We start from the raw sequence: 24,682 nt of genomic DNA, 5'->3' as shown, positions 1-24,682 counted from the left end.
CCCCCCTCTCTCTCTCATTAGAATACTAGCTACTATAGGAGAACGATAAGAAGAGCCTCTGAACCAACACTTATCAACAATGTATAATGCACCGTATGTATTGCTCGTTTGCTCGGATGATCTACATTCTTTTTTTGTTTCGGTCAACCCCATCTTGTAACATGTATTTCTTTTTCTGTGCGAGGAATCCTGATTCTCTGCACCCAATACACTAATGTAAATTTGAATTAGATTCTAATCTTCTTTCTCACCCAGTTCTGTCTTTTGCACGACAAAGACATCACCCAATTCTCGTTAACCTACATACAAATTAAACTATTTGACCTTATATCGCTACAATGTGAGTAACAGTGAGTATTATGTGAGTGCTAGGTCCCTTCCACCACCCCAGACCATTAGTTACAAGAAAAGAAATAAATTATAGGCTAAATATTATAAACAAAAACTCAACAAAAAACAACAAAAAAGAATAGAAGACGACTTACGGTTGTAAAGAAAATAAGCGTTCAAAGTAAACTGAACTGATTTATTCCATCACATGGGTTGGCTATTGCTTTGGAAAAATACAAACAAACAAACAAACAAACAAACAAAAACCCCAAAACAAACGAACAAAAAAGGGATATTCCTTTTCTGCGACAGAAAGGGAGAATACTGTGATGGCCATATGTGTCTTTAAACATTGAAGATTCCTGTGAGACGTGTCGTAAACACAAAACTGGTTTGCTTATCACGAGCTTCAAACCGAAACGGGAAATATATTGGGCTAAAAGTGCCTCCTGTCGGCAGCGGATGTAGTCACATCCTCATCTCAAAATGTTCAAGAACTTGAAAAAGAAATTGGAACAGGGAGTAGCTCAATCAAAGGCTGCAGTCACAAATCTATCGTCTGGTAACAAGGTACAGTCTGACTGCTGGCTGGACCAGAGTCGTAGAGAGTCAAGACTTTAAATATTTTGCAGGAAAGGCTTATCCCTGACTATTTTTCTTCGTCAAAGAAATGCTTTGCTCCCTTCCCCATTACTATTACAATTTACAACTTACATTGCTTTAATAGATTCTATCTAGATATATATGTTTAGTTTAGAAGAGCAGTGCAACCCTTTCACAATAGTAAACTGGAGTTGGAGGATGTTGAATCTAAAATACATAGCGAGCACCTAGATCTAGATCTAGATCTAGATTCTAGATCTAGCACACCTCTGTGATTGGCCCAAATATAGATCTAGATTAGATGACGTATTTCCGCCATGTATTTTTGACGTCTACCGGGGTTTCTCCCAAGACTCTTGGGTTTTCCTCGCCAGTAGGCTAACCGTTGACTAGATTTCGCCGTGTTTGGGGATTTTTTGGTATTAATTTGTGTTATCTTTTATAAACAATCTCAGCAATTCTCGTTCCATAAATTTACCTTCTCCTCAAAGTTGTACACGCACACATTATTATACACACACACACAAACGTGCGCGCACACACACATGTGTGCGCACACACACGCTCATATACAGCTCAAGCAATCGGCGATGAAACCTTGAGATGTAATCCTTAGACTCGCGCTAATAAGGTTAGATCAAGTTAACTGGCAAGGGAAGCGCGAGGAAAACCCCGGAAGACAACAAAAATAGATGACGGAAGTACGTCATCTATATCTGGGCTCCAATCACAGAGGTGTGCTAGGTGCTCGCTGTAGCTTCATGTAGCTGAAATTGTCTCTCTCCGCATTTTCTCTGCTATTTCTTCTAATTAAATTATTCAACTACGATTACACTTACTCTCATTGTCACAGATCTAGATCTTGACTTATGTCATGTCATTTTCTATCAATCATTATTATGAGAGTTAGATTAAGATTCTAGAGGTCAGTTAGTCTTTAGATAATTAGCACCACCACACGCCCCGTGCCGGCAGTGTTTAAACACAGTAGACTCGCCCCAGCTAGGGGTAACCGGAGATTTATTATAATTTATGAATAGCATTGTTCTTTGCATCCACCCCATGCATCGTACATCAATATATGTGGGAGAAATTGAGGCATTCACTGAAGAAAATTTTTTTCTGATATCTTCAGCGACAGCCGAGATATTATCAAAGAAAGAGGATCGGTTGGTAGCCGAATGGCACCATGATTTTCCGACTCTCCGTATTTGGAAGGTACAGGACCATCGTAAATATTAATCAAACGTCCCCAAATTCGGCGACCAATGAGAAGAAAGATGGTTCTAGCCTCTGTGGATGCTTTAATCAAGCTAAAAACAAGAAAGTTACAAGGTGATTTCTTTGAGAAGATTGTTTTTGAAAATGTGTGGTCGATTAATCCGCGGAATGCTCCTGCATCAACTCAGACAGGCTGAACTTTATAATATGAGAAACTATCTCCTGAAATTATCCGTTAAAGAATTTAAAATCGCATTTTGAAAAAAATGACGTCGACGTTGTTCCTGTTTTTCACGTGGCCTGAAAGTCAAAAAGGGAAACTCTGCTGCACTCGGGAAACGCTTGCCGCGAGACATGTAAGCCTGCCGCGAGACATGTAAGCTTGCCGCCATCTCGCTGTGACGTCACGGCTGCGTTGAAGCATAGCTGCTGATTGGACAGTTATTTTGATCAGCCTGAATACCACGGAAAACACCATACTCGTAGACACAGATGTAATGAAGGTTTCTTTCTACTTGCCGAATTTTTAGGGAGATGAGTCTGCAGACAGCAAAAATACATCAGACCCATTTGGAGAGCCGCTGGCTGAAAGCACACCACAGAAAGGGGCTGCAAATGCTGCAAAGCAGGATGGAACCAGTTCTTCTGGTGGCAGCCAGACACCGGGCAGTGTTCGCAGTGGGGGTGGATCCAATGTCCCAGTTGGTCAACTTGTTGATGTACCCTTAGAAGGACCAGAAAATTCACACTATGAGGTTTGTCAATAGTCTTTTTTTTTTCGCATGCCCAATGCTTTCTTTGTTTTATACCTCTTAACGTGTTTGTTCTTATGAGGGCTATTGCCTTTCATGCCTGCTCCTTATGAAATTTATTTGTTATTGTGCTGACTAGCTGTACAGTAAACTACTTCTCAACAAGTCTATTGGTGAAACAAGTCTTTTGGTGCTGTGCCAATATATATATATAGATATGAATATATATATATATATATATATATGAAATCATATATCACAACATACTATTCCTCTTTAACTTTCAGTGAGTCACGAAGGCGGTCAGTCATGCTCCATATGATGATGACCTTTAATATAAAGCTCTGTTTTAAACAAGATAAGGCAGTGGTTGGATCTGTTTTTCATGTTTGACTTGTTTGTTTTATCTTGAGGATGGTTGGAGGTTGCAGTTGGCAGATAATACATTTTACCTATTCAGCTCTATTCTAGTTCTGCAGTCTTGCTTCCCAGCCCCCAAGTGTGAAATAATTGTCGTTTTGTAGGTGAATCTGACAAACAAAATGATAGAAACTTGCTGTTTTCCTCAGCACTGAATAATCATTGTTGTTCTGTTTGTGTGCATGTGGCTGTCTCAAACTTTCAAACAAATGCCTCTTTGATATTTGCTGATCCCACAGACTGCCTCAGAGCTGAGTTCTGTGCGAGGGGATGAGACTCCCAGAGGAGGTCGTTCCAGGACGTCCTCCATCAGCTCCATGACCAGTATGACGAGTGACAGCTCCTTCTTCCCTAGCGTTAGCTTCTCCTCCCACAACTACTATGTCCCTTCGGATGTGGAGAGTGAGATGGAGGACTCATCAGTCAACTTGTCTGCCATCTCAAAGGAGGATCTCTATGCATTTGTCAAGAGGTTTGAGAGGAGAGCCTTCAAGTACAAGTCAAAGTTTATGGAGGTATGAACTTTCATACTGAATTCAGAAAATTGACAAATATAGGATTTTTAGAATCCTGTAGATTATCAGGTTTAGAGGCATTTCATAGGCATTTCTTTCACCCTCTTCTAATCCGGTGTTTATATTTGGTATCACTTTTGCATTCGATATGTGGAGAGTATTCTCTTGTTAGTCCCTGTTTACTGGATACAAACTAAAGTTCGATGTGAAAAGAAATCTTTTATTTTTTCATCCTATTAAGTCTTTGTAGAGAGGAGGATGATAATAGCAGCACAGCTGTCACAGGTGCCTCTATAATATAATATTAATGTTATGTGAGCAGATTGTTTGATGCTGGTGATCATTTTTTGACATTTTTTTCTTTCTTTTTCTTTTTCTTTCTTTCTCTATTTTTTTGTCTATAGCTCGGGGCTGCATATAAAGACATGATCCAAGAAAGAGAAAAGTTGAAGGTGAGTTTGGACTCTACCCATTGGCAACTGGGACTGTACTGGTCCTTCTGATGGGAGTTTTTGCTTGACATTAAGAAGTAAATTATTGATATTATATTTGATATTTTATTTTATTTCATTTCATTTTATTTTGTTTTATTGATGAAAAAGTCTCTTATTATAAAATTTTGTTCACAAATATTTCTACTTGATTTGCTTTTGTGAATACCATTCCCTGTCCAATGATCTGTGATGTATTTACAGGTGTGTTGAAGTATTTTATTTTTATTTTTGGAAGTCCATGATCTTGCTAGAGACCTGTAAGAGGAAAGTCTTTTTTTTAAAGTGTTCTGAAATCAAGTAATTCTCCAAGCATTCATAAGGAAATCGTAGCCTTTAAGAACGTAAATTATGTCTTATTTACTGTTCATAGTGAGCTGCACACATAAACATTTTCTCACTCTCTTACGCCCTACACATTTATTTTTTTTTTGTAAGTGTTTTACGGCGCTCGCAACTGCATAAGGTCATATGGGCTTGGGGAGACACCAAACATTTTCAATTGGTAGGAAATTTTGGATTTTGCTCGGGTGGCGGTTGAAGCGTACTCTTATTGATTTTGGACCACCAAGGGATCTTTAACGTGTGCAACTTGCTCATGGGAACTCCGAGATTTTTAGCCTTTGTCTGAGAAGGCTAGGTGTAGATCTTTCCTAACAGAAGATCAGGAGTGTTGCTGAAAGACAGCAGTATGAACGAGTCAAGGAGAAGCAGTAGAAAGGCTGCAGAAAGAGTCGGGAGCCCAGTGAAGGGGGCTAAGGATGTGAGGGGGTGGGGGAAGAAAGTGGAGACGAAAGCAGACAACAGAATATTGCAAGAGAGAAGGAAAAAAGGTGAAAGGAGACAATTTTAGAATCGACCCGGATTTGAACCTGGGACCTTTGAATGAGAGGTGAACACCTTAACCTCTAGGCCACGAGAGCCCCCACCTACACACTGTCATTTTTTCTGGGGGGTTTTTCAGGCTACCATGGCCCAGTGTCAGGACCGAGCCTTCCGTCGGATGTCTGAGCTGCGTGAACAGATTCAGTTGGACCAGCTTGCTAAACGAGATCTGGAGGAGAATTATCGTCTTTTGCTGGATGAGAAGGATGAGTATGTCAAGGTGCTCAATACCCAGGTAAGCCACTCCTATTTTTTCTTGGACAACACTTGAGGGAAATGATTGACTTTTGAGAATCATTTTTGTAGCTTCTCTCAGTTGTTTCTCACCATATTATTGTGTCCAACAAATAAAGGGTAGGTAGAAAGTCACTTTGATTTCTTAAAACTCCTTTCTTTGCAAATTAAAAGGTACAGATTTTACTTTTCATATATATTGTTTTGATCTGTGTGAATTTCAACCCAATAATAAATGAATATATAATCTCACAAAAATCTTGCTTCACCTGAAAGTGGGATTAATGTCCAAAATGATACTTGTGAAGATTTCGTTATCACTGCAAAGCTGTTGATTATCTTACAAATAGGATAAGACTTGTATGTTTGAATGAGGGCTAAAATATTCCCCATTGCATATGATAGCTGATGGAGATAAAGTTATGAGAAAATAATGTTTGAAATGTCAAATGTGTGCCGTTTTAGATTGGAAATATTTTTAGCTTTATTTTAAATGACATAAGGCATTTCGCTACATCAGAATTACAAAGTTTTATCTGCACAGTACGAAGTTTTGAGAAACTTGACGTCAAAGATTTTTAGTTTCATATCATCTCAAGATTTTTCAAATGCAGTTCTTTAGATGTCTTGATAATGACTCCGAATAATCTTATGATTTTGATAGAGTAGCTAGAACATTTAGTTACAGGCCTCATGGTCTCAGTAACTCAAAACAGCCCAAAATGTCAGATAGAACTTTGTAGTTCTGAGGTAGCGATTGCCGCATTCCCTTGTTTGTTGTTTCTTTCAATAGAGCTCATTGAGCACCTTTCAGTGTTACGTAACTTATCTACTGTTGATCTTCCTAGTGCATTTCCTGGAGTATGGTAGCTTTCATATCATGTAGCTTTTGAAATTCTGTCTTTTTTAAATACTAGGTAGGTAAGATGGAGGTACTTCCCTTTTTCTTTTTAGAATATTCTTAGAGTGGTTACCCCCAAGAAATAAAGAGGTTTAAATGTATGTTTTCTTCTGTGTCTTTAGAATAAATGGGAATAGCTGCATGAAGGAAATATGTTAATTACCCCTATGTAGGCAGACACTTTTGACACATCCTGTGTAGGATGCCCTACCAGTCATTACCAATTAGCATCTAATAAAGGGCACATTGAAGCTCAGCTGTTTCCTCGACAAGCTGTAGCTCTCCCACAATTTTAAGCTCATTGTTTACTGCCAACATTTTACCTTTGGGAAATACTACATGACGTCATTGTATTTGCCATGCACTTGAAAAGTTGTAGCTAACTCACTGTCATTGTCATCGGGACAAATGAGTAACAGGTGGGATGGCACTGAGTAAGTGATGACAAACTGACTGTGAATCAAACAGCTTCACCGCACAGACAATTTACAAAAGCACTGTATTGTTTCAAGGACTAAACTCATTGTTAAATTTTGAGTACTCCAGTGACTCATAAGGAAGGATGAACACATTCATAATGAAAAAGATTGAATTATGCCACTGATAACAGTCTGGTTTTTGACCAGTTTATCAGTTTATCTTTGGTGATCGGTCGTTTTGTTTTTGAGTATTAATTAATTTTAGGGTTTGGCACAGTTATATAAATGTTGTTTACAATTCTTTTTTTCCTTCATGATCAGTGGTTTCAATCATGTCCTCCTCTGAATGTATAGGTTTTTAAGGCTCTCTCTCTGGGTCTTATTGAATTTTATAATCCAGGTTCTGAAGTAATTCACATCATATCTCGAATGATGTTATTGTTAAAATAGTGTACAATTATAAATAACGTGAGCTCCACTCTGGAGGATATAACCTTAAATTCAGTTGTTTGTTGCTTAATGGTTTTCTCACAGCAACAAATTTCTTAAAAAATAAATTTAGAATGGGTTGCTGTTCCCCTCATTATTTTATAACTGGCATCTCATTCTGGTTTGCTGCATTATGTGTAGGAGGGTTACTGCTTGTGGCAGAATCAGCTGTTATGAAATACCATCTGTGTATGTATTGCTGCTTAGTAATAATTTGGGACTATTATTAATTCCATGACATTTTTACACAATATTCAACATTCTTTGTGTAATATGAATTTCTTTGTAGTAATGTTTGTGCATTTTTTGTATGTGTGTTTAAATGATCAAGATATCTTAATGTTTTAATTAATCTTATTTATTGTGCAAAGGTTAAACTGCTCCGTGAAGGCAAGGACATTCCTGAAGAGCTCCAGGAAAAGCTGTCCAGCAAACAGGCCAAAGCTGAGGCAGCTCCTCCACCCACCCCGGCCAGTGGTGCAGACATCAGCCCAGCTCAAGAGATAGAACTGCTCAAGTCAAAAGTAAGTGGCCTGTCAGATATTTTGTTTGGGTAGTTTGAAAGTTGTGGGCTCATGGTTTCTGAAGATACATAGACAGTTAAAACATGTTCATATTCTTAATTGTTTTTCTGTAGGAATGATTTATAGGGATTTATTAATATTAGAGTTTTATCAGTACTAAAGCAGAATCTTAAATGTTATTTTATATGTTGATTTGCAGATATGAGTAGACTGTTTGATTGTATAAAGACAAAAGTAGAAGCCCCTCACCCTGCAGGTTTTCGTATGTTTTATATCATACAATTAAAACTCGTCATGAATGAATTTTCTATATGACATCAAGCTGCTTTCAAGTCAGCATTACAATCTTAAAGAAGAAGTTGTGGGTACAGTAAATTATATTTTTATGACAGCTCAAACTACTGGTCTATTTCTCAACTGGCAAATGAAATACTTGATTTCAGATCAAACGGCAGGATGGATTGTTGCACAAATGCAAAGAGTCGATCAGTAGTTACAAGGAAAAAGTCTCGCTACTGTCACGTGACAAGCAGGACCTCATCACTAAATTGGAGGCCTCTTCAAAAGTATGTTTTATTGCTGTGCAAAGGTTACATTCTTCTAATGAGTATCTGTTTCTGTCCATATAGTATGATGATTGGGATGTACTGCTCAATGATTGTTTTCGTGTATGTGTATATCAAACGTGTTTGGGCAAGTATTTTTATTTGTTTGAATGTTGTATGTTTCTTCAGATGTGTTTGCACTTGAGTTCTTGAAGAAGAGAATGTCAGTCACTATTACTATTTGAAAGAGAAAGTTTTATCTGTGTAGATATCATCATAGCAACACAGTTTTGATAATGGTCATATTTGCTGTCATGAGACAGAAAGTCAGTACATGTTTTTGTTATTTGAAGTTCTTTTGCGTCCATTTGATTTGATTTTACAAATATTAATTCAATGCCTGAATTTATTTATTTTTGTGTCCAGTAACTCTCTTTTAGCCAGTGGTTGGCGGGTGCTTTGGTGTGGTTTGCTCTTTCTTTCCCATCAAACATCTATTGTCCTTATCTTTCCTCCTTCTGTTTTGTGTTTACTACTCTCTTGTAACACCTCTTATCTTCAGCACATATATGGCCTAATTGTGTTGCAAGTGCTATAAAATGCTTACTAAAACAAAATGCTCTTGCACTTTTTCATAACAGGGTGGGCAGTCTGAAGCATCTGGTGCTTCGAGCCAGGAACTGGTCAAGCTTCAAAATCAGATGAAAGAGGCTCGAAAGGTCATCGAACAACTGGAGACTGATAGAGAGGTGGCAATTGCTGGAGTGAAGCAACAGGTTGGGTTCTGAGGCAATATCTATATCACAAATATTGTTTGACACATCTGTATCCAAATGGAGGGAATTAAGGCACTTACAGTGGTTGAATGATGCCTTTCAGAGTTCTTACTTTATTTTATTTTGGTCCTTTTTATCGGTTGTTTTCTTTTTTCAAGAACTACTTCCTTAGTAGCACTATCTGTTTGAGTTGAAGAAAAACTCTATTTCAAAATCATGTGGCAGAATTGTTTTGTGGTCTTGTTTTGCAGTACAGCATTGCGTTTTATTTGTGTTGCATGTGAAAACTGAAGCTGCTGCTCCGGACTTCAAGAGAACTGCAGCAACGAGTGCCCTTTTCGTAGAGGTCTTTGTATTTGTTAAACGCTATTTCACTTTTTCTGTCAGTTGTCATACTCTATTCCTTGATGGATATTGTCTGGACTATGATATTAGTTTTGTTCTCAATAGTTTACTGTACGGCTGGCTCGGGTCAGTAGTTAAATCTTAAAGTGTTAAAATGTTAAAAGATCAGTGTAAATATATATATATTTTCAATCTAAAATAATTTTTCTAGTTAACATAAAAATTTTAAATAGTACAATTTCACTTTATAATTTGCCATAAAGGCCAATGGCCCTCATATGACCGTATGCAGTTGCAAGCGCCGTAAAACCTCTACTAAAAACTGAAAGTTGTTCCTAGTGTGGTTGAACTGGTTTTCTTATTAATATGAAATGTTTTTTCTTGTTTGTGATGTTTTACACTCATCAATCATTATTATTATTATAATTATTATTATAATTATTATTAGTATTAGTATCATTATTATCATTATTGATATTATAACTTGATATCAGCTTTAACAATATGCAATGCAGAATAAAGTTTTGTTTCTGTTTACAGGTTCATGAAGAAATGGAGAAAAAAGACTTGGAGTTGGCGCAGGTGAAGTCTGATAGTCACAAGCTACTGGAGGAGAGCACCAACATCAAACTGGAACTGGAGAAACTATCCAAGGAAAGAGACGAACTGATAGAGACAAGTAAGTACTTTTCAAGATTGGAAGTTGGTATATAATTTATGTGAAATAATAATGATAATAGTTTTAACAGGAAGAATAGGGATAATCCTTTCCTATTATACTATGTCACTGAGAGAGGACTCAATGCTCCTTAGATTAAAGTGTTGGTGTATAGTAATGTGTCCAATTCTGTCAAAGGCACTGATTTCCTTGGTCTGAATTTTATTTGAACAGATAAGGAGCAGCTAGAGAAGGCACGGGAGATAATGCGCAAGTTAAAGGAGGACAAACGTTTGGCAATGGAACAGGCCGATGAGAAAATCCGCCTTGCTGAGGCTAGTATGGAGGAGGAGAAGGAGAAGATGCTGACTGATCTGAAGAGAGGCAAAGCTGAAGCTTTCTCTGTGATGCAGGTACGTTAGAGTACTCAGGCTTTGGAACCTTCAGCTGCTCCTGCTTCATGACAGTGTTGCAGTTGGTATTGAAGTGGTTTGAAAATGGATAGTACCGATACTTATTGACTTGTTGCCCACCGGCTTCATACAGTAAGTTTGAGGCATATATTGTTTTTCTTTTTAGTGTTTGTGTTTTGTGGTCAAATTTGGTATTTTGCGGGTGCACATGTATTTGAAAAGATTGTTGTACAATGAATTGGCTGGTATGCAGGAAACATGTCATTGTGTAAGCTGTCGAAATTTCATTTTATTGTTAACTCCTAGAGCCACAAGGAAGTGGATGCTATCATTATCATTGTTATTATTAATATCATCATCATCATCATCATTATCATCATTATTATTATTATTATTATTATTATTACTTACTTTACTTTTACTTTTTCATCCTCTGTTGCCGTTAAGCGTCGAGGGGAGATGCAGTTTTCTATGGTAGGCCAGCTCCGCAGCTCTTTCAGTTGTGTTGTTATGTTTTCTTAGGGCTTCCTTGACACCCTCGATCCACCTTTTGCGTGGCATTCCTCTTCCTTTATAGCCTGAGTGCTTGGTGTTGTAGGTTCTCAAGGTTGGCTGGTCAGGTGACATGCGTAACAGGTGGCCAAACCATTTTATCCTCTGTCTTTCTATGTAACGCAGGCAGGACTCAGTGCCGATAGCTGCTCTTACTTCTTCATTTCTCTGCCTGTCTCGTCTTGTGATGTTAAGGGTTTTGCGGAGACATTTCATTTCGCATGCAGTGATTTTGCTTTCATGGGTTTTGCTTAAGGTCCAGGTCTGGCACTGATAACATAATGTTGGTATGAATATAGAGGTGATAAACTGTCTCTTTGTGTCCATGGAGATGTTTGGATGAGATAGAAGGGGTGCGAGCTGGTAGGTGACAGCGTTGGCTTTTTGAGTTCGCATTTCTATTTCTCTGTCTATGGACCCGTTTTCAGAAAAAGTGCTGCCAAGATATTTAAACTCCTTCACCTGTTTCAGTTGTTTACTATTGACATGGATGTTCAGGGGACTATGGTTTCGGCTCACTTTCATAACTTCTGTTTTTGATGTGCTTGTTTTCATGTTGAATTTCTCACAGGTGTTGTTGAGTTCGGTAGTGTGATTTTGGAGGCTTTGTTGGTCATGATGAATTAGACATTGGTCGTCTGCGAACAGAAATTCATTTAGGCTTTCTATTATTATTATTATTATTATTATTATTATTATTATATTGTTGTTGTTGCTTGCATGGTGTGGCTGGTTTGTGTTAGTAGCATACCGATCTAGTGGAATGTATATGAGGCTCTCATACAACAACTGACTGTACTCATGCATTTAAAATTCTTTTTCCCCAAGCATCCAGTAGACACAGAAATATAGTACACTCTGAGGAATGACTTATTCCCAGTCAGTTTGACATCTTACTGAAAAGAGCTGAGCCTATTTTTGTCAGTTTGTATTCCTTTTTCTGTAAGTTTAGCACTCAGGTAGATATAGAATACTTTTCTATTCATGAAGTTTGATTCCCAGTTCTGGTATTAAAAGTAATTTGTTAAATATTCTATTTTTTATGTTGAAAATATGAAGTTTTGATCAATTGTTTTCACAGCAAGAATCTGAGAAACTTTTAACTGAGAAAGTTGCAGAGGCAGTTGAGGAGCGGGACAAGATGTGGAATGTAAAAATGGCAGCACAAGAGGAGGCCAATAATGAAATGCTACAGGCCAAGGTGAGTAAGTTTGAAGAGAAAAAATTCAACCCATAATCCAATGTTGATGAAGGAAAATTTAGCATGACGGCACTCTGGCCTCACAAGGATAGGAAAGTGTCAGTGATGGTATTTTCTTCTTTTGAAGCTGATGTGCCTGCTATGTGATGCATGTATGGAGTAACTCGTCTGCTTCATTCATATTTCCCATGGTTCCCCCACCCTTGAAGAAAAGGGAAAAATTGCTCATGACGTACTGTGGGTTCCTCCAGTCTTGTTGGTTAGTTTTTCAGCAGATTGTATTGAAATGAAAAATCTAATGTTTTGTCTGAGGATTTGGGGGGGGTGGAGGGGGGGGGGTTCTGCTTACTAAAATGCAAAGTGGTCATATAACGTAAAGTAAAATGTTTTTTCTTATTTGTTCCTGGGGAAAAATGAACATCGAATTATTTTTTTCTGTGTTAGGTCATTGGTAGAATTGGGTGTTACAAACTGAGACATACACTGTTATCATATATATAGAGTTTTCAAAAACTTGTTTTTGAAAATATTTACTCTTAAAAGGATCGAGAAAAAGAAATGGCATTGGCAACAATGCACGAAGAGGTACGCCTGAAGCTACGTGAGAAAGAAGAGGAAGTCAAGCTAGTTGTGGAGGAAAGAGAGCTACAGAAGATGGCAGCCGTGTCGGGTCTAGATGAGCAGAAGGATATGCTGCAGAGGCAGATTGAGGCTCTGACCTCGGTGAGCTCCGCTGGGGCACAGAGCATGTAGCATGTACTATGGGGCCAGAGACAAGGGGTTGGAATTATAAATCGTACTTGTGGTCAATGGTTTCAATTTTCCATAAATCTCTTTTGTTGAAGTTTGATTTGTTCTGTGATATCATTGGTTATTAAAATCCCTTCGGCAGCTTCTTTTATCTGCTGGATTTTGATGTCAAATGAAGTCATAATAAGGCTTTTTAATTGAATAGATTGCGTTTTATGCATAGCTAACAACAATACATAGTACAGAGGTTACGTGTGCTTTTAATTGTTAAGTCATCTTTGACTACACTGGTGTCTGAGGTGTGGTGGTTCGGCACTACGCTGTTGTACCCAAGAAACCCGAGTTAGAATCCTAGGTGGGGAGAATTTTTATCAAGTATCTCGTTCTTTCTGCTGGGATGTTGTATCCTTCTCAGCTCGGGTTGGCTTTGACAGACAGGGTTTAAGGCTCTCCTCCTAAATGATCTAAACTGTGTTGACAGGGGCTTAAAACCACTTACATTGACTTTGACTACAATGTACGATTTATGGTTATGGCTCATGGACTGCACTATACTGTTCCTTTGCAGGCTTCAATGTAGTTTCAGTTTGACCGTTGTTGTTTTAGTATCTCTAACGAAAATAACGGTTGCTTTCACCTGTGCTTTGATTGATAGTGCAGTGCTTCATACGTCTGCTATTTCTGATTTTCATCTTTCATGAGTTTTTGACCTATAGCTTGAAAAGTGACTGTGGTGACTTGGAGTGGTACATATTAATAATAACCTATGCTTATTTCTGCTTAATTTGAGGGACCTGTGTGTTCAGAAAACAGAAAGTTTTCACATGCATGTTGTATAATCAAGTAGCATGAAATTGTAAGACTGGTGACTTCAACATTTTTAGACTGTCTCTAAATGATGGTGCAGGATCATCCTGCACTGAGCGTTGGACAAAAACACGGGAAGAAATTTTAGTCTTTGGAGGTGGGAAAACTATCTTTATTAAACACATCTCACAAAAATATAATCTTTTAGAGTGCGTAAAAAAAAAATCTGAATTTGTGCATGGGTGTTAAATGCTTCCTGACCATCATTTATATTCGGATGTGGGTTAGTAGGTGTGATTCATGCTCCAATTTCTTTCTGGTCCTTCTGCTATTTTTGTCCATGTCTGCGCAAGATGACCACTGATGTGTCAATGTGCTTGTGTTTTATTGAAATAAGAAAACAGATTGAATTTATGTCCTCTGTTTCTATAAGCAGTACTTCATGAAGTTGTTGTTTTATTTTTGCAAGAATGCTCAGTATATATACTTATATCACCCAACATTTTGTAGCTGCAACTGCTGTATCATACTTGATAGTTGCTTTGTATATGTGGATGGGGGGTAATGGGAGTGTTTACTGATTTGTTAAATTTGCACTTCCTTTATTTTACACTAAAAAAAGAGTACTCTTTGACACCTGACCAAATGGCTTTGCTGTGCTTTGTTTATATTAAATGTGTATGGTTTTGTACTGGTTTGTTGTGTTCACAGACTTGTTTGCACATCGTATTTTATATACGTATTGAATTATCTTCTCTAAATGTGGGTGGTTGGCACATGCTCTGGTGTGGTTTGCTTCTTCTGTCCTATCAAACATCTATCATCCTTTTCTCCCCTCCTTCTTTTTTGTGTTTGCTACTCTCTTGTAACACCTCTGATCTTCGGCACTTATATGACCCTATTGTATTGCAAGTGCCATAAAACACTTACTAAAACTAAACTAAACTTCTCTAAATGGGAGCCTTCAACTATTCTTATTTTGAGGAAGAAATCTTTCGTTTTAGACAATGCATTTCAAAATCTAAAATGTCTTCTATAACTTAAGTTACTGCAGTTGTTAAACATATCGAAAGCTTATTACAAAAATTTTAGTGCACAAAAAACAGTTACCTGAGTTTAGTTTGTAAGTAATTAGGTTCATACTTTATGTAGTCAATTATGTAGCATTTCCCAGCTAGATGGTTTTAATAATTTGTGCCTTTTTAGTATTCCAAGCAGTGAAGAAATATGTATTGCTGTGATTAAGCATAATTACAATTGTACTGCAATGCTATATTAAATACGGAAAATTTTCCTTCAAAACTGTAAATATATATATTTTGAACCTTTTTTTCCTAGGAGAAAATTGAGCTGAACAACCATCTATCTAAGTCAGAGGAGGATGCTGAGGTACAAAAGGCAGATTTGATGGAACAAATCAAACAGAGCCAAGAGCAACATGCTAAGGAGATAGCTGCCCTTCAAGAAAAACTACAGGAAGAAAGTGCCTCAGTGAAACTAGCTCAGGAGGACAAAGAGTTGCAGGAACGGAAACATCAAGAAGAGATTCAGGCTTTGAAAGAGCAGCAAGAGAAAGCCTTGAAGGTGTAACAATTGACTTGTTGTTGAGTTATATCTGTACTCTTAATGCATCTGTGTTTTAAACATGTATGTTGTTATCCATGGGTTTAACTCTTTCTGGGCATAGTTTTTTGGGGGTCTAGACATAATTAACTTGTGGCTCGATTTGGCTATGCAGGTGGTGTACAAAATAACTTCATAGAAGCATAACCATCACTCAAAACGTAACATATGAAATATCAAATTGAAGGAATTTGAATGAGGAATACATCCCAATATGAAACAAGGGTTAATTTTGAATATTAGTATGCATTACAAGGGTTAGGAATGGTGATGAGAAAAATAAATTTTGACGGAAGAAATTACATTCACCAAACATGTGAAAGCAAATCAGCATAGCTATCTTATCATATACAGGCCAAGAGCATAATCCATACATTTCTGAATGCGCAGCTTTTTGTTTGAAAGTAATATTCCAATTTTTGTTTAAGTTATGGTATTTATACTGAGTCCGGTTGCATCGTTTTGTTGATGCAAGACCGCAAGAACTAATTCACTCGTTTTTCCCCCAACCCACGCTTTGACAAAGTGAAACTAGATGTTTTCATTTCCTAAGTCCTTTCAGAGTTTTTCAATAATACAGTAATTATATATGACGGATTGTGTTAAAACGAAACAATACTGAGGCACCTTATCACAGCTGATATATCGGCGATACGTCTGGAAAGAGTTAAAGTGCCATTCTTATGAGGTCTCATGTGTTGATATTTTCATGCAATTGTGTTAAAAGGCTTTTGTGATTTTGTTGGACAACATCATAAAGGACATAGATAAACATATTTTTATTTCATATCAAATTAATGCTGATTAGACCTGTTCAATTATTCAAATCTGTATAATTGGATATTATAAAGGTAATTGACTTGACTGTATAGGTCATCAAAACTCTTATCCACTTTCAGATTAACTTCCCCTGAGTTAAATTGTAAATTACATTTTCTCTCCAGTATCCTACTCTCACAAGGGGTTAGAGAGGCAAGAGGGGAAGTGAGAGGGATGGGGGAGCATTAGTGAGCAGGCATGCTGGCGAAGAGAGGAGCCGTAGCTGAGATGTGACATTGGGACCAGGCCAGCTTTTTCTATGAAAATGTGGACTTATCTGAACTACTGAGTTTGAAACCAGCCCTCACATAGGGATGGAAATTATTTGGTCAAGGCTTGGACTACCTCTCTGATACAAATAATTTAAATTGCGTAGTAAATGAATTGATTAAAAATTGCCAGTCCTTGAAAATTAATTCTCGACAGGCTTGTAAGTTGATACATTTTACTTTATCCAGGTCATCAGTGCAGAGCAAGATGCTGAGCAGAATTCTAGACATGAATCTTTGCAAGCCGAACTGGAGCAACAGATTGCAAGAACTGAGAGTTCCCTGAGCCAGTGCCGGATTTCATTACAAGAATCTGAACAGCGAGTAGCGGCACTTCAAACTGAACTTGCTGAAAAGTCTCGTGAACATGAAGCACAGCTTGAGGTAGGGTTATCTACTTGTCTCAAGATGGTCGCAGTTGTGGGTAAGAGGTTGACATTCTGTCAATTATGCTGGTGGCACATGTTATGCACGCATGGTTTGTCCATATTGCACAAATTTGTATTGCCCTTAGATAGCAATGCCAATGAAAATTTAAGTCTTTGCTTTAGCCCTTTTTTATTTGGTACCTCAGAAAGAGTTTTCAATCCGAAGAATGATGCTTTTTGAATTTTAAGAATAGGTTCATAAATAAAAAAGTTATGGGGTTGTAAAGGTCGGCAAAATATGGATGACCCACATATAGGAAAATACTTCTGAAAGTGGACCACGCAATAGCAGATTCTGTAAGAAAATCGACGATATCTCAGTAATTAATTGAAATGTTAGAAAGAAACTGGGCTACCCAATGTGTTTTTGGATTGAGAAATTATTTGTGCAGTCAGATTTACTAACCATTTTGTAGTTATTTTGTTATAAATTGAAATTTTGGTGTACTTATTAGGATTTTTCAAAAAAGGGTGTCGGGATGAGAGCATTTTATTTATAGCATCGTATCGCAACACGGGATCTTTAAGAATATGTTGGCAGCATGACTTGGCAAAGCTTTCTTTGATGACTTTAGACCATGTTAACCATGCTTTGATAAGCAAATGCCTCTGTGAGTCACATAACTTCATGTAAGAGACTTCAGTGCCAATCACTCATTGTAGAGGTTTTGGTTCTACTTGGATTATGTCCGAGTGGGGACACTTCTGCCCATGCCTGGTACTAGTACTTTCCAAGGGGTGGAGGGTTAAGTCAAGAGGTTCCACTTTGGGTTTTTTTTAGTTATTGATTTATGAAAGTTGAGCATCTCTAGACATGAATAGTTCTTTTAAATCAGTGCCAGTTATGGGATCCAGTGGTTCAGAATGTTTGGGAAACCATACTTTGCAGTATCCAGAAGTTGGAAAATAATATTAATTACTGTAGAGCGATTGTTCCATGGGTACCTTACTGCAATGCTGAATGCAGTATATTATTTGAGTGTAATTAAATATATTGCCTCAAGTCTTAAGTTTTATTTTTTTCAAATATCATAGAATGGGCAGGATATGTGACTCTTGCTCAAATGAACAAATTGCAAGTTTTGTGCTCTGAAGAAATTGCAAAATGGTGATTGAGAGTACAAGCAACTTGTTAATATAAATGTGCACTTTTAAAGATATGCTTGCCAGTCCCGCATGCTTTGTCTTTGACATGGTGGAGACTTGACTTGTGCTGTGAGTGATAGATTTCTAGGGACTTGATCTGCAATATTGATCTCACTGAAGTTATACGATAATTTCAGTTGGGCTCTATAATGTGCTTATTTTTATTTAGTTGCATGATCCCTGAACCCTTACAGCACTGGGATATTTTTAGCTCTCACTACCCTCTGACTCAAGTAATACTGGAGCCCTTGACTCCTCAGGCCCTGCCAAAGTTGACAGGTTCTTCTTTTGGCTGTCTGGTTCATTCTCAGCATGTCACACTGGCCCTTTGTACACACATTATTTATCTTTCCCAGAACTTGAATGCAGAGAAAGTAACATAACAATCTTATGGCGAGCATGCTATGCTATCCCCCTGTTGTCTTCATGTGTGGGTACTTGTGCGAAATAGGCATAAACAACCTGTCTAAAGCTCACAGTGGGTTAAGTGTTATTAATATCAGAATGCAGAAACTGTAACTTGTGACAGATATTTGAAGCAAAGAAAGGAATTATTGTTGACTCAAGTCGTAAAAAAATCTATGCAGACTGACGTATGATTTGCTTATGCAAATTTAGGAATGCAGAGTTTTGATACGAGAAAGCTGCACTGAAATTTAGTTTTTCAACTGTATTTGTAACTGGATGTATTACTTTTTGGGAATATGTTTTTTATGCTAGCTATTTTATCAGATGTTTCTAATATTTTTTCGGGAAGTTGATGATTGAAAAAAATTAAATTTATGTAATGGAGAAAACGTAAAACGTTCCCTTGTATTGCCATTCTATTTTTCGGACAAAATACTACCAATGTGCTCACCTGTCCATTTGTGTCATCGTCTCATTTTGTCCCCTTTCTCATTGCCATTGTTCAGGAGTTATATGCTGCTGTGAATGGTAAAGGCGAGGAGAATGACAGATTGGCCAAAGAGCTGGAGGAGCTACGGAAACAAACAGAATGCAAAGAGAAAGAGCTAGAAGATGTCTCAGTTAAACTGATTTCTACCTCACAAGAAAGTGAGCAGCTGAAAATACAGGTGAAGACTTAAATTCTTTGTTGTAGAAATAGTATAGCTGTACATGTTTTGCTCTCACGCATGTACTGATGGTTGTGTTGAAATAACAAGGAATAATTATCTGTAACATCTCTACTGACATGAAATTATGTCGTTCTGATAGTTCATGATTTGGTCTAAGTGCAGCAGGCTTGTTAATGCCTCTGGTTTCCTTTCAAGTCAAAAGTGCCAGGATTTTGGCAGGTTCATGTTGGTATGGTCATTGAATAGCTTGTGTTGTTTTTGTTTTTTTGTTACATTTTTCTCTCTTTTGGTACCCATGGTTAGTTTTGTCAAGTACCGAGGCTTCTTGGGAAACCTTCTTGGGAAAGGATGCAACACTGAGATGATAGTTTCACAGTTTAAAGAAACTTTGGCCGTGAAAAGTTCAAATGAGAGTAGGCCTGCCCATGTTGGCTGCCTGACAATATCCAAAACAGAACTTCTTTAAGCTTTAAACTTAACCCCCCCCCCCCCCCCCCCCAAAAAAAAAAATCAACACTGGTTAGTTTAAATTTTAATAAGACAAAGGCCAGAGACTGTGCTTTTGCAAGAAGTATGACGTTGCATGTTAGTCGGTGGAACTGGGGTTGTAGAACTTGCACTCAACTTGCTCTGAAACCTGATCTGAAAGCTTGAGAATGTGGAAGAAAACGAAGCTGGAGGTGCAGTATCAACCATTTCACAATGATGTGTGTTCACAGCAATAAGTTTGAGTCTCAAAAGTTCAAGAGGTTGGAGGGCAGCTTTTACGAGTCCTATTTTCTTATAGTCCATTTGCCGAGTGGAATTTTTATAGCAACTTGCTAGTTAATGCTGTGCTATCAAAGGACAGTGCCCCTGGATGGTCCTACATTTTTCATTTTGTTAAGTATTTCTGTATGTCGTGTTCTGTTTTAGGGATGAAATGAAAGTTCCCGTACCCATATATGTTTTTTCACTGACAAAACTACTATTTTATATTTCTTTTATTCTTGTTTCCAGATTGAGTCAAAGCAAGGAGAAGCACAAAGTCAACTCGGAGAAAAAGAAGAGCTTGTAGCAAAACTGGAAGCCATGAACGTCAGGGAAACCAAACTCCAGCAGCGACTTGACAGCTCTGAACATGAACGAAGTGACATGGAGGGACGGGTCAACATTCTGGCGGAGGAACTGAACTCTTTGAGAGAAGAGTTGAATGTTGCCGCCACAGAGCTGAGGACTTCCCGGGAGGAGGGACGTCGCCGTGAGGAAGAACTACAGCAACAGCTCTCTCAGGCTGAATCTGACAAGTCTAGGATAAGCAATGAAGTGGCTGGTGAGAAAGCTGAGAAGCTTGAACTTCTCATGGGTGAAATTGAGACTCTGAAAGCAGAAGTGGCGTCTGAGAGAGAATTGCATGAACAGCTGAAGTCGGTCAGTGACAGTGTTTCTCATGAGAGGGATGAGTTGAAAGCCCAGTGTGTGACTTACGAGGGCAAAGTAACGGAGCTACAGGAGGTGGTGCGCAGTCTTGAGGCATGTCAGAGTGCTGTGCAGACAGAGAAGGAAGGTCTAGAGGAGAAGCTTGGCAGTTTGGAAGAGATTGTTGCTGGGCTGAAGAAGTCGAAAGAAGAGCTCGGAGAACAGCTACACGGAAGACACGAGGAACTGGTCCAGCAGGCAGCCACGGAGAAAACAGCTCTTGAGACGAGGGCGAGTGAACTGGCCACACAGGTGAGCAGTCACCAGGAGGAGGTTGACAGGCTCAATAGAGAACTCATTTCTAAAGATGATGAGATCATGGCGATGCGCTCCGTCATGGAAGACAACTCAGAGTATGTCAAGACTGTTGAGGGCAAACAGGAGGAACTAAATGCTCAGTTACGGGGTAAGACTGAAGCAATGGAGGAGGTGGAGGCAAAATTGAGTAAAAGTTTAGAGAAATTTGAGAAACTCAAGGGTGAAGCCAATGTAAAGATTAAAGGTTTGAAGGATATTAAAGATTCTCTCACTGAGCAGTTGGAGCAAAAGCAAAAAGATTTGGAAGAGCAAGCAGCTGCAAATGCTAGTGAAAAAGACAATTTGATTCAGACTTACGAGGAAAAACTGACTGCAAAGCAGCAAGAAATATCGTCCCTGGAATGCACTTTTAAGGAACAGTTTGAAGAAAAGCAAGCTAAATTTAAGGATACTTTGACAAAACTAAGAGATAGACATGAAGAGAAATTACGTGAGAAAGATGAGCAGTTTGAAACTCAAATGAGACAATTGAGTTCACAGAAGGACTTGGGTCTTGAAGATGTGAGGAAAAATTTTGAGAAGTTGAAAGAAGATCAGCTGAGAGAGAGTGAGGAGCGACACCAGTCTGAGATGAAAGATCTCAAAGCTGAATTAGATACAGAAGTTCAGAGTTTGAAGGCAGAGCATAATGCAGCCATGGAGGCTATTCAGACCCAGAAGCAGCAAGTTGTTTCTGAATTGGAAGAAAAAGTGACTGAGGCTAATAAATGCAAAGAAGAAGAAGTGGTGCGTCTCAAAGAACAGCTCTCCATGGTTCAAGGTGAACTTACATCTACCCAAACAGATTTAAACCAAGCAGCAGATGGCCACAAGGTAGATTTGGAGGAATTGAAATCCCAAGTACAGGAGAAGGAAGGTGAGATACAGAAAATGACTTTACAGTTTGATTCTGTAAAATTTCAACTGGAAAGCGAGGTAGCGCAAAGAGAGGAGCGTGTCAAGTCTTTGGAGGAAGAGTTGAGAGAACAGAATCAGAGGCTGGAGACCATGGCTGGCACAGTGTCAGCAGAGCAAGAGTCATTACAACGACAGCTGGCACAAGAAACAAGCCGTGCTGATGACTTGCAGAAGGAAGTTATCGCACTTAGAGAGAAAGGGGAGACTCAGACTATAGAGTTTCAAGAGAAAGAGGCCTCACTGATAGAAGTGAATCAGAGTCTAGCTCAACTTCAGAAAGAGCATGCAGCAATTGAGGAGATGTTGCGTGCTGTCAATGAGGCTGCACAGGAAAAGGAGGAGGAGAGTAGTAGGAAAGTGCAAGAACTTGAAACAAAAGTGCAAAGCTTAGAAACATCAGAGAGAGAAATTAATGAAAATTGTAACCGACTAGTTGAAGATTTGAAAGTCAGTCATGAAACACAACTGTCTGAGCTGACGGTGAAAAAGCTAGAACTGGAAGAGCAGCTGTCAGCAGGACAGCAGGAATTGTCTGAGTGTAGGGCAGAGTTACAGACAGTCACACAGAGTTATGAGGCTCAGCTGACTCAAGAAAGAGATAGAGTTGGAGCCATAGAGACGACTCAAGGGGAACAACTGACAGCCATTAAACAACGCTTGGAAGAGACTCAGAACAAGGCAGAGTCTTCCCTGACCTCTGTCCAGGCAAGGTTAAAAGAGGAAGAAGAAAAACTAGTTAATGAACGTAGACAGCATGAATCAGACCTGGAGACTGTGAAAACAGAAGGGGAGCAGCGAGTGAAGGAGCTGAAGCAGAAGTATATGGTCAAGTTAAAGGAGATGCAGAGTCAGGCCAAGTCTACCATAGAAGGTCTGGAACAAAAGCTGCAGGCGGCCACAAGTGGCAAGGAGGATGTTTACACAGAGCTGACTAGAGCCAATACACGGCTTCTGCAGCTGGAGGAGAGCTCTGGCCTCACCCGAGATACAATTGTGGACTTGGAGAGGAAGGTGTCAGAAATGTCGACTGTGATAGAAGAAAAAGACACTGAGCTTGAGAAGATGAAAGTGGAACATGGGGAAAGAGAGAAAAGTTTACAGATCACTCTTGAGGAATCTCAGAGTAACTGTCAGGAGCTTCGTGAAAAGTTATCACTGAACCTACAGAATCTGGAGACAAAACATTCAGACTCAGATAAACTTATGATGGAGTTAGAAGAAGCAAATGTGTTGGTAAATCAGAAACAAGGTTCCATAGAGGGGCTAGAGAGGCAAGTGTCAGAACTCACTTCCAGCAATGAGAAGCAGAAAGAGGAACATGCAGAGGAAATGAAGAAGAAAGAAGAGAAACATGGTCAGGAGTTACAAGACAAGGAACAGAAACACTTGGTAGTGTTGCAAGAAAGTGAGGAAAGACATGTCCAAATATTGCAGGAGAAAGATGCAAAGTTAAATGAACTGGAAGGCATGCTTGACAAAACACAGAAACTGTTAGAAGAGACTCAGAATAACCGGTTGGACCTGGAGCAAAAAGTGCAGGCTGTGGGGGACACTGTGTCTGAGCTCACTGGCCTGCAGCAGCAAGTGTCACAGCTCCAGTCTGAACTAGCAAAGAATTCAGTAGAGTCACAGGAGCTGCAGGAGAAACTGCAGAGAAAGACTTCAGAGTGTGAGAGTCTTGAGGCAGAGAAAGTGTCTGCTCAGTCTCAGTTGGAAAATAAATCACTTGAGATGAACCAGAGTGAGGAAAAGCTTAGAACTGACTGGGAGAGACGACTCAAAGAGTGCAATGAGGCTCATGCTACCGAGCTGAGTACACTCCAAACCCAACTAGAATCTGAGAGCAGCTCTAAGGTTGCAGAGTACAAGAAAAAAGCGGAGGCGTATATTTCCCAGGTTAAAAAACAGTTACAAGATGATAAAAGTGCCACATCACAACAGCAACAAGAGGTTATATCAAAACTGGAGGAAAATGTCCGCAGTCTTTCTGAGGAAATGAACAAACTCAAACAAGACCATGAGAAGACAACAGAAGAATACAAAACTCAGCTGGCAGAGGTACAGTCTCATCAGACCCAAGTTGAACAAAGCAAAGACACTGTGATAGAGACCCACCTGAAAAAGCAGAGTGAGCTGGAGCAGAGCATACTGACTCTTCAGCAACAGCTTGATGCCGTTAATTCAGAGAAAAATTCTCTTTTGGAAAAGTTGTCTACAGTAGAGAGTCAAGGGCAGGAGTTGAAGGAAGGCCATAATACTGAGGTGAAAGAATTGCGCTCTAAATATGCTGAACTGGAGAAACAGTTTGAGTCTCTGAAGAGCGATAGAGACCAAGAGGTGGAGGAGCTTGAGGGAAAGCTGAGTGCTGTTGCTGAGGAGAAGGAGAAGGAGAAGCGGGAGGCACTGGTGACGCAGGACAATGAACATTCGACCAAGGTGAAGCAACTGGTGAAAGAGATGAATCAACAACTGGGGGAGAAAGAGAGAGAGTTCGAGAGCACCATCAGGGAAGCTTTGGGTAAGTCACGACTGCTTGTCTTTTGTAGACAATTTTTCAGGTCACCAATCTATTTGAGGTTGAATTTGTGGAAAGTAAAACTTAAATATCACCTTGGAAAGTAGATAATGCATTTTGGTTTGTTTGAACATTATCAAATGGAGGCGTGAGTGTACACTGTTTATTTATCGAAGGTTGAAAAAAAAAAAGCTCACCTTTGAGTATTTGAGGTCATTTTGCAGCATTATGTTCTTGTTTCTGTACTTCACCGTTCCTGTACATTCTCGAGTGGCGTCTGTAGCCTAGTGGTTAGGCTG

The 24,682-nt window shown here is 38.9% G+C and overlaps 1 protein-coding gene across 5 annotated transcripts in view; it reads left to right on the top strand.

The window, feature by feature from the left end:
• The first annotated feature begins 685 nt into the window (after positions 1 to 685).
• The window catches only part of LOC101853669 (golgin subfamily A member 4), a 42,524-nt gene continuing 18,527 nt past the window's right edge, over positions 686 to 24,682 (top strand). For 4 of the 5 annotated variants that reach the window (XM_035972926.1, XM_005091050.3, XM_005091051.3 and 1 more), the window contains exons 1-16: positions 686 to 900; positions 2,685 to 2,909; positions 3,566 to 3,841; positions 4,246 to 4,293; positions 5,297 to 5,452; positions 7,632 to 7,784; positions 8,228 to 8,350; positions 8,971 to 9,105; positions 9,991 to 10,129; positions 10,343 to 10,521; positions 12,155 to 12,274; positions 12,818 to 12,997; positions 15,170 to 15,415; positions 16,732 to 16,926; positions 19,031 to 19,192; positions 20,195 to 24,386. In XM_035972926.1, the coding sequence (XP_035828819.1) occupies positions 817 to 900; positions 2,685 to 2,909; positions 3,566 to 3,841; positions 4,246 to 4,293; positions 5,297 to 5,452; positions 7,632 to 7,784; positions 8,228 to 8,350; positions 8,971 to 9,105; positions 9,991 to 10,129; positions 10,343 to 10,521; positions 12,155 to 12,274; positions 12,818 to 12,997; positions 15,170 to 15,415; positions 16,732 to 16,926; positions 19,031 to 19,192; positions 20,195 to 24,386 (6,613 nt within the window). In that variant the 5' untranslated portion in view covers positions 686 to 816. The remainder of the gene's footprint in view (positions 901 to 2,684; positions 2,910 to 3,565; positions 3,842 to 4,245; positions 4,294 to 5,296; positions 5,453 to 7,631; positions 7,785 to 8,227; positions 8,351 to 8,970; positions 9,106 to 9,990; positions 10,130 to 10,342; positions 10,522 to 12,154; positions 12,275 to 12,817; positions 12,998 to 15,169; positions 15,416 to 16,731; positions 16,927 to 19,030; positions 19,193 to 20,194; positions 24,387 to 24,682) is intronic. The other variant, XM_013089240.2, reaches the window with a different exon arrangement.

Source organism: Aplysia californica, unplaced genomic scaffold, assembly GCF_000002075.1.
Source record: "Aplysia californica isolate F4 #8 unplaced genomic scaffold, AplCal3.0 scaffold00025, whole genome shotgun sequence".
Lineage (NCBI taxonomy): Eukaryota > Metazoa > Mollusca > Gastropoda > Aplysiida > Aplysiidae > Aplysia > Aplysia californica.
The sequence above is the reverse complement of the archived record's forward strand: the minus strand, read 5'-3'. Positions and strand labels throughout refer to the sequence as shown.